The following is a 9,126-nucleotide window of genomic DNA, read 5'->3' on the forward strand; positions in this document are numbered from 1 at the left end:
GTTTTCTGTTTGTGGCAGACTGAGAAATAAAAACGTCAAACGGCTTGAGCATGTCCTACAGCTGTCAAAGTCGTTGCTTAGCAACGGCGTCTCAGCGGAGTGATATGGTGCTTTGTAAAAAAAATGGTTAGAACACTTCTCAACCAGCTTGTGTGGCCCGAACTAAACCAAATCAAACCAAATTTATTTGTAGAGCTTTTCACAACTGATGTCGTCACTAAGCAGCTTCACAGAATTCCAGCAAAGACACAGTTTTAACATGAATGTAAAACCCCCAGGTGAGCAAGCCAGAGGCAACAATGGCAAGGAGAACCTCCCTCAGAGCTGAGAAAGAAACCTTGGGAGGAACAAAGGTTCAGCAGGGGGGACCTGTCCTCCTCTGGTCATACTACCTACAGAGTTATTATACTACTAATATTAATAGCAGTTGTATTAGTAGTAGTAATAGCTAGGATTCCATAAAAACTTCAATGTAGGGTGGGCAGATAGTCCAAGGCAGGTGGCGGTAGCTGGGGCGTGGGCAGCTGGTCTGAAGCAGGTAGCAGGAGGGCTTGACAGTCAGTCGTCCTTCATGGCCCGGCCGGGCAGGTGGGCGGACGTATACTCGGAAAAAAGTACCTGCTGTATAATTGCAGTTATAAGCCCTGTTCAGCTGACTTGTGTCTGCTGTTTAGTCTTGTGGGCTAATGCAAAGGACAATGATGACATTTACACTCACCGGCCACTTTATTAGGTACTAGTAAAAGGCTGGACCCCTTTTGCCTTCAGAACTGTCTTAATTCTACGTGGCAGACTTTCAAACATTCCTCAGATATTTTGGTTGGTTATTTGAGCTCCTGTTGCTTTTCTATCACCTCTACAAGCCTAAATGCATTGAGTTGCGGCCATGTGATTGGCTGATTAGCTATTTGTGTTAACAAGCAATTGAACAGGTGGTATCTAATAAAGTGGCCGGTGAGCGTATAAACCGCGCTTGGAAAGCGGCTAAAACGAAACCATTAACCCTTCGTCAAAGACAGAACCCTTTGGGTCTGTGTGCTGCTGAGTGATTCTGATCTGGCTTTAGGAATACTGACGATTCTAAACAGGGCGTTCGTTGCTATGGATACGAGTAAAGCGTCTAAGCCTCAAAGCATGACGGTTTGAAATAAAATGCAGGAGTAAAATGTGGGGAGAACGCTGAGAATCCGACCAATGGCAGGACAGCAGCCGTGAGCGCCAGCCAATGAGGCGCAAGACCGAGCACAACGAGTAGTCGGTAACACACCCACACCACTTTCAGTCAACCACTTAGCGGGAGTTCAGCAGAGGCGGTGGAAGCGGCTCATTACTCTTGTCGTTGCACGGACTCGTAAATATCAGGTAAATCAGTGCTTTGCATCGGCAGGGCCGTCTGTGTTTTGTTGTCGTGAAGGCTCGGAGTGTTCTGCTTTAATTCAGAGCCACTTGTCAAGGTTATTCAAAGGTTTTTCGCCTATTTTAACGCGCGAGTGAAGTGCGTTAGCTCGGGGTTCAGTCATTGTTCAGTCAGATAGGGATAGTCTTGTCGTGGTCTTTCGAAAACAACACAATAATGGTTTATTTAAAAAAAAACAACGAAATAATACTGCATGGTAACTATCACTGTGTAACACATACAGTCAGTTATAATGTCGACTAAGTTACCTAATGTCTATAATGTAAATATGATAAACAGTAATAATCTAACTACATTCGTTTATTATTTTTTTGCATATTCATAAGATGGAGAGACTGCCCATTTTTTTTTGTAGCGGCACTAATAACCAGTTTATCAGCATCCGAGGTAATGCTGGGTCTGTCTGATACACGAGGGAGTAGGTCAGCAGCAGAATCTCGACAAGGTGGCCATAGCAACGACAGCGCGAATAGCGTGGACTTGGTGCTGATGAGGTTGTTATGCAATAACGATGGAAGAAAAGGCTCTCCAGCAACCCATGTGCTGACATTATGTAACCTCCTCGGGCGAGCGAGGCTGGGATGTGCTCTGCAAAAGCCTCGTTCAGCGTTAAATTGGACTGGGAGGGGGTGCGTTTAGTACAGACGTTGCTTTTCGCATTAGTGTGATGGGTTAGGTGTGGAAATCTGGGCTGTTTGGCTGCACTAGACCGGCCTCGGCTCTCTCAGCCGCTTCTGGCGACAGAAGATGCTCCAGTAATCGCATTCTCTGTGTGAAAGTGTGTTCTCCATGTCCCATGAGCCAAAAGATGGAGGAGAGGGGGGGGTATCCTGAGGTACCCTGCTCTAGCAGAAAATACCTTGTAGATCTAAAATATATTTATTTATATTGTTGCAGAGCAACCATGTCTGACAGGAAGGCAGTGATCAAAAATGCGGACATGTCCGAGGAGATGCAGCAGGACGCTGTTGAATGTGCCACCCAGGCTCTGGAGAAGTACAACATCGAGAAGGATATTGCTGCCTACATCAAAAAGGTAAGCCTGAGGTTGCCTGACATCCAGGTAGAAGACCTTGGAAGGCAACCATCTGTGCGCTTGAATGGCGGTGGAAAATAGACTTGAAGTTGTATTATCCAAAATGCTTTAAAAGACTTGGAAGCTCTACTGAGGCTGAGGCAGGCTGCTTACATTTACATTTCTGGCATTTGGCTGATGCTCTTATCCAGAGTGACTTACAATTTGATCATTTTACATTGGTAGGCCAAGGCAGTGTTAGGAGTCTTGCCCAAGGACTCTTATTGGTATAGTGTAAGGTGTTTGCCTAGGTGGGGATTGAACCCAAGTCTACAGTGTAGAAGGCAGAGGTATTAACCACTACACTATCCAACCACTTGTTAAACTCTGTTCTCTTTCTCTCTCCCTCAAGGAGTTTGACAAAAAGTACAACCCCACCTGGCACTGCATCGTGGGCAGGAACTTCGGCAGCTACGTAACCCACGAGACCAAGCACTTCATCTACTTCTACCTGGGCCAGGTGGCGATTCTGCTCTTCAAGTCTGGCTGAGCCTCACCGCCAGCTCGCCTTTAAATACTGACTGTACAGAGAGGCTGATCACTCCTGTTCTGGGACTAGCCTTCTCTTGGCTGCTTCTCCTATTGTTTCAAGAAAATGGTTGTGTAAGGGGGAAAAAGACGAGTAAAAAAAAAACGTGTATTTATTTTTGTTTTCTATAAACACAGGTTGAACATTTTATGTCACTTTTTTTTAAATTAAAGCCAATTGGTTTTGCTCTGTGGGTGGATGCAAGGATTTGTTTGGACACTAAGAGGGAGTGCTTTAAGCCTGAAAATGCTACCTGTAAACCCAAGATCTTGAGAAATTCAAGATGAATTGGTAAATGATTGGAAGTTGGAAGGCTTCAATAGAGACACACACTCAGGGTTGATTATATTACTGTTGGTATTAGTATGTTGGCCTTACTGTTCTACATAGACCTCTAGTGTGTCTCTTAAATAAACATTGATGTGGCTTCACCATTTGCTGTTGTTTCATTTGGTTCAAGTCATATGCGGTGCTTTGTCAGTAATGTGTATTGTCTTTATGACCATCGTTATACTTGCACAAAGCTCGGTAATGGGGCAAAATGTTAAGACTGACTTCTGTGCTTCTTCACAAATCGAGGAGGGAGGTTAGTAAATATGGTCTGAAACTAAGCGCAGGGGTGCCTAGTCCTGGCAACCTACCAGACTGCACAACTTTGCTCCAGCACACCCGATTCAGGTAACAAAGACCTTCAGGGATGTCTATAAATTAGTGTAAGGTGTGTAGGATCCGAACGCAGGATAACAGATCTTAGGAGACTACATTTGGCAGCCACCAAATTTGCACAAATCTTCACAATTCAGACATTATGATGTAAACTGTGATTTCATCTTAACATGTTCTGTTCAGAAACTTCCCAAACCAGGACTGTTCACAGCAGTGGTGACAGGAACCAGACATCAGAGGCATTATATGCTTTTAAAAGCTGCCTCACAGAAAGCTACCGCATGAAGTGGTATGGTCGCCTGATGGCCAAAACATTATTTAAATGATCGTTAGGAGAGGTACACGTAGGGAACGTTTTCCAACTTTACTACTTACTATTATAATCATATAAAAACATCACTGGTCATTTTGGATCACAAACGAGTTGCTAAACGTCTCTACAATAAAGAAGTGCACATTAAACCACTGGATGCTTCTTAATGTCTGAATCCAGACCAATAGCGTGGAAGCTGCAGGGAACTCCCGAGGTCAACATATCGCTGCTGCCGTAACAAAACCTTGCATCTCCGTTTTTGTTGTTTCAGTTTTTGACATGGTCTGAAAATGCTTGTCGCCCTTTACACTGCATATAAATTTCATAAACTGACAAACAAATGGCCAAAATTAACTTGGGGGAAAAACATCTGGCTCCATTGACTTACACTCACTTACACTGTGAAGTCATTATTCTGGAGATACGAGGTTTTGTTCCAACAGCAATGACATTCTTTTCTAAACTACAATACACCTAATTTCAGAATTAAACGCCTGTCAAATCTGTCCAACGTAGACCATTTGAAGCATGTGTCCATCAGTACCACTACGAATCCAAGACCATGCAGCTCTAGTTTAAAACGGATTTTCCCCACGACGTAATCCTCCTTTAGTTCTCTTGCCTGCATTACAGGGTTTACATTAAGAGCTACCTCCCTGCACTTAAACAGTTCTTGGATATCAGGTCATGGTTACAACAAAACTCCCCTAATCTCTAAAAGCACGATTATTCCAAATTATTCTACTCATGAATTATGCCAACAGGTTATCACGTCAACAACTACATTTTATTTTAACAAACAATAAGCCTTGGCACAACACAGCTTGGGTTAACGGGTTGGAACCACTGTTTATTAATATTTCTTTAGAAAACCAGTTTGTGAGGGTACACTCCATTGGACAAGAAGAACTGGGAGCGCAGGTATCCCTTCAGCTGAGGAACCTTCTTAATGAGGGGCAACAGCTGTAAATCCACTGCTTTCTGGTCTTCCTTACGCTGCTCTGTCAGCTGGTACTTCTACAATGAAGATGCAAAAAGACAAAACAGTGAAATTTCAGAAAATGTGGGAAATTGAAACTAGCACTTTAGCAACTGGACGGGCGATAGGCACATCAACAGAGGACAATTCATAATCATACATGTTCCAGTTTGAGAATTCACATACTCATAACTCCCTGAAACTTTGAATATGGGGCCGTCGTGCGCTGGAGGTTAGGGAACTGGCCCTGTAACTGGAAGTTTGCCGGTTCGATCCCCAGCACTGACAGTCCAAGACTGAAGTGCCCTTGAGCAAGACACCTAACCCCCAATTGCTCCCCAGGTGCCATAGATAGGGCTGCCCACTGCTCTGCGCAAGTGTGCTCACTGCCCCCTAGTGTGCATGTGGTTGTTTCACTTCATGGATGGGTTAAATGTAAGAGTTTGAAACGGCCTTGAAATGCCAATCAATCGCGCTCCAATAGTAGGACATCTTATCCACAGCCACACGTTCACCATCATAAGCAGAATGCTCATGAAAACAAAGTGGTTACCTCTTTCTCTGTGTCAAAGATCTCTCCCTCCTGGTGTTTGGGCTTCCTGAGCTTCTTCTTCTTGAAATAAGCATCGGTCAGGGTCTTGGGGATCTTGACACTGGAAATGTCCACCTTGGTGGATGTGGCGATGCAGAACTTCTGATGAGCTCTGCGCAGGGGAACTCTGTTGACTGCCAGGGGACCTACAGAAAAGGCAGGAAGTGAAATAAATTCCACCTGTGTGTGTGTGTTATACACACATACATCACACTTTATTAGGTACACTGTTCATTGCTTGTTAACAGACAGCTAATCAGCCAATCACATGGCTGCATGTAGAGGTGGTCAAGACAACTTGCTGAAGTGCAGACCGAGCATCAGAATGGGGATTTAAGGGGCTTTGAACGTGGCGTGGTTGTTGGTGCCAGACGGGCTGGTCTGAGTATTTCAGAAACTGCTGATCTACTGGGATTTTCACACACAACCATCTCTAGGGTTTACAGAGAACGGTCCGAAAAAGTGGAAATATCCAGTGAGCGGTCAGTTGTGTGGACGAAAATGCCTTGTTGATGTGAGAGGTCAGAGGAGAATGGTTCCAGATGATAGAAAGGCAACAGGAACTCAAATAACCAACCAAAATCTGAGGAACATTTCCAACACCTTGTTGAAAGTTTGCCACGAAGAATTAAGACAGTTCTTTACTAGCAAGGTGTACCTAATAAAGAGGCAGGTGAGAGTGTGTGTGTGTGTATGCATTCAGTGTTTAAACCCCAAATCTAAAAACACCAAGTCCTGTATACCCACACACACTGTCAAGCATCTCAAAAGTTCTGTTTCATCTGCCCCTGAAAGTTAGATTAAAACACCACCTATCAATCCAAGCATAAAACATACCGGTGACGAGGAGGAGACCACTGGCCAGCTGCTTGAGGAAGACCACCCGCTGTAATAAGAGAAAAAGCTTTAGTTGGGTCTTATTAGACAACAGCACACCTGCTTACTGTGCGACAGACGGGCTAATCCTACAGCTTTATATTTGAAACCTCTTCATCTGCATTTCAGGACAAAGGCAAACCTTTTTACAGAGGATAAGAAGTGAAGGGGGTCGAGTGTACAAGTGTTTTTAAGTGTAGGATTATTACACTAAACAACCAATCTACTAAAAGGTCTAGGGGAATTAATGTGCTATACTTCTAAGTATATGTCCTTGCAATAAGGGGCATCCTTTCTCTTCAGTGAACTAAAAAAAACCAAACAACCTTATGCAAGCTGACTCGAGTCATTTCTAAAAAAGGTCATTCATTCAGATGCCTACATTCAAGGGACAGACTTCAGTTGTTTTTGCCATTTCAGAGGGTATTTCAGTACACTGCTTATAAATATAAATGTAAGTAGAAATTTGGCACATTACACAACCTGCACAGTATGATTATTCATATTTATTCACAAGCTACATAAACAGAAAGGTAAGTGAACAGAGTGCACTCAGAGGAACACTAATCGTGTACCTTGCCACGGTGTCGCCCAGTGAGCATGATGAGCACAGTTCCAGGGGTGATGGAGGAGCGCAGCTTCCTCCTGTGCTGGCTGAAGGGCTTGATCCCATGACTCCGCAACTTGCGAGCAACATCCTCAGTGGGGTAGTAACGGGGCTGGGAAAAACAGGACCAAAGGGATCAAGATAAGGTAAAAGAGAAGACAATGCATTACAGCATTCCACATGAAAGAGGAATGCAATTTGAGGGGTAACACAGAGCATCACTCAGTAAAGACAAACATAGCGCAGAAGTTCAATACCAAAATCTTACCGTTCTGCGCAGTTTGACGACACGAGTGCCTCCATTCTTGTCTCCGCCGACAGTCTTGACAACTGTGGTAGGGGTCTTCACCTTTTGCTTCTTCTCAACCTAAAAAGCAGATCATTTCGACATACATTAAACCTAACCAATCTAATCTTTATTAGAGTGCATAAATAATAGGCGCAGCATCCAGTCTGCGCAAGCTCTGATGAAATACACTCACCGTAGTTTCAGTTGCCTTGGTATTCCTCTTATACATGGCCCGCCGGCCAAACATAGCAGATCGGGAGAAGCGGCCGATACCCCTGGCCAAGACAGGGTTGCGGCTGCAGTGCCGCTTGCGGGAAACCTTCTTTTTATCCCCTTCAGCCATCTGAAATGCAAGATCACAGATCAATCATTTTCAGGGCAAATCAAATCAAATTTATTTGTAGAGCTTTTTTACAACTGACGCCACAAAGAAACTTCACAGAATTCCAGTAAAATTTTAACATGAATGTAAATCCCCCAGGTGAGCAAGCCAGGGGTGACAGTGGCAAGGAGAACCTCCCTCAGAACTGAAGAAGAAACCTTGGGAGGAACCAAGGCTCACCAAGGGGGACCTGTCCTCCTCTGGTCAAACTACCTACAGAGTTATTATACTACTAATATTTATAGCAGTAATAGCTAGGAGTCCATGAAAACAGCAGTGTAGGGTGGGCAGCTAGGCAGCTTGTCAATCATCCAATACAGCCAGGTAAGCCTATAGGTCACCAAGAAAAACAGGAATATTCAGCAACTTAGTCTTGCTTTTGTGGGGATGACCACTAACCTACATGTCAAAAGACAACACTTTCAACTTAAACTGAAACACTAGCTGACCTACATGAGCCAAATAACATCACAGAGCACCAACCAGCTCAGAACCGGGTCCCTGACCCACGTCGTGTGAGACAAAAACAGCAAATACCACGTCAGTGAGCTAAAACGCCAACCCACGTTTAAGAGGACACGAACAAGGACCGAAATAAACAACAAGCAGGCAAATTCAGAGGCGGTCCTGTCTATGAGGTGAAATTAGACGCGCGTACAATCAAACGTGCGCAGCTTTAGCTCCCCAGCCGACAAGCGTGGTTTACTTCAGCAGAGCCAGCTTGCCAAGACCACCAGTCCCGGCGCTTATTACACCCTACTGCACCACCGTAACGCGTAATAACGCAGAGCAGTCGAACACTATAACACGGACTTTACGGTCGCTCAAGCAACAGCGAGCAGACACGAAGCCCGAGGCTTTAACGTGAAGGAAGCCGCACGGCGGCTAGCACGGGCCTCGGGCCTCAGGCCCGGCGTCAGCAGGCAGAATAACGACAACAAAAACACTCCACAAGCAAAATGGTCACAGACAACAGCGCTAACAGTCCCACAACACAGCCACGCCAACCCTGGGCTTTACACAGTGTCTCGTTTATACGGATGACACCGGATTACATTTGGGGAGCATCAACATGGAAGACGCGCTTACCTTCAGCTAGAAAAAAAGACCGACATCCGGGCATTCGGGGTATATATAGTCGTGACGTGTTACGATCCCTTTTCTTCGGGTGCAGTCTGAATGCTCGCGCGCCATAAGCGACCGTCAGACTGCCGACTACCGCCCGACGCGCAGACCGACAGGCGGGTTTTATAACCAGGACTGCGTCCATCAAACACAGCCGCGTTAAAAAGTAAAAAGTAACTTTTGCACAGGACATTTAATGTCTTATTTTTCTCCATGTAAGCTAAATTCAGCAAACTTAAAATGTGCCTAAATGTGTGATCTTGAAAGAAAAAAACA

At 44.8% G+C, this 9,126-nt stretch overlaps 2 protein-coding genes across 2 annotated transcripts; one reads left to right on the forward strand and one right to left on the reverse strand.

The window, feature by feature from the left end:
* The first annotated feature begins 1,220 nt into the window (after positions 1-1,220).
* Positions 1,221-3,455, forward strand: dynll1 (dynein, light chain, LC8-type 1). The gene is made up of 3 exons (XM_017702844.2): positions 1,221-1,362; positions 2,315-2,453; positions 2,845-3,455. Exons 2-3 carry the CDS (start codon positions 2,322-2,324, stop codon positions 2,980-2,982), a joined length of 270 nt encoding a protein of 89 aa, XP_017558333.1. The 5' UTR covers positions 1,221-1,362; positions 2,315-2,321; the 3' UTR covers positions 2,983-3,455.
* Positions 3,456-4,824: 1,369 nt separating this feature from the next.
* Positions 4,825-7,706, reverse strand: rpl6 (ribosomal protein L6). The gene is made up of 6 exons (XM_017702843.2): positions 7,537-7,706; positions 7,323-7,421; positions 7,023-7,166; positions 6,409-6,457; positions 5,533-5,717; positions 4,825-5,017 (listed from the first exon to the last, which is right to left on the reverse strand). The coding sequence occupies exons 1-6, from the start codon at positions 7,684-7,686 to the stop codon at positions 4,865-4,867; spliced, it is 780 nt and encodes a 259-aa protein (XP_017558332.1). The 5' UTR covers positions 7,687-7,706; the 3' UTR covers positions 4,825-4,864.
* Between the last annotated feature and the right edge of the window lie 1,420 nt (positions 7,707-9,126).

This window comes from Pygocentrus nattereri, chromosome 28 (genome assembly GCF_015220715.1).
Source record: "Pygocentrus nattereri isolate fPygNat1 chromosome 28, fPygNat1.pri, whole genome shotgun sequence".
Lineage (NCBI taxonomy): Eukaryota > Metazoa > Chordata > Actinopteri > Characiformes > Serrasalmidae > Pygocentrus > Pygocentrus nattereri.

Coding starts and splice junctions, on each gene's coding strand:
- dynll1 (XM_017702844.2), top strand. CDS start 2,322: ATGTCTGACAGGAAGGCAGTGATCAAAAATGCGGACATGTCCGAGGAG. Junction 2,454..2,844: donor TTGCTGCCTACATCAAAAAG/GTAAGCCTGAGG, acceptor CTCTCCCTCAAG/GAGTTTGACAAAAAGTACAA.
- rpl6 (XM_017702843.2), bottom strand. CDS start 7,686: ATGGCTGAAGGGGATAAAAAGAAGGTTTCCCGCAAGCGGCACTGCAGC. Junction 7,167..7,322: donor TCGTCAAACTGCGCAGAACG/GTAAGATTTTGG, acceptor TGTTTTTCCCAG/CCCCGTTACTACCCCACTGA. Junction 5,718..6,408: donor TGGTCTCCTCCTCGTCACCG/GTATGTTTTATG, acceptor CCTTTTCTGTAG/GTCCCCTGGCAGTCAACAGA.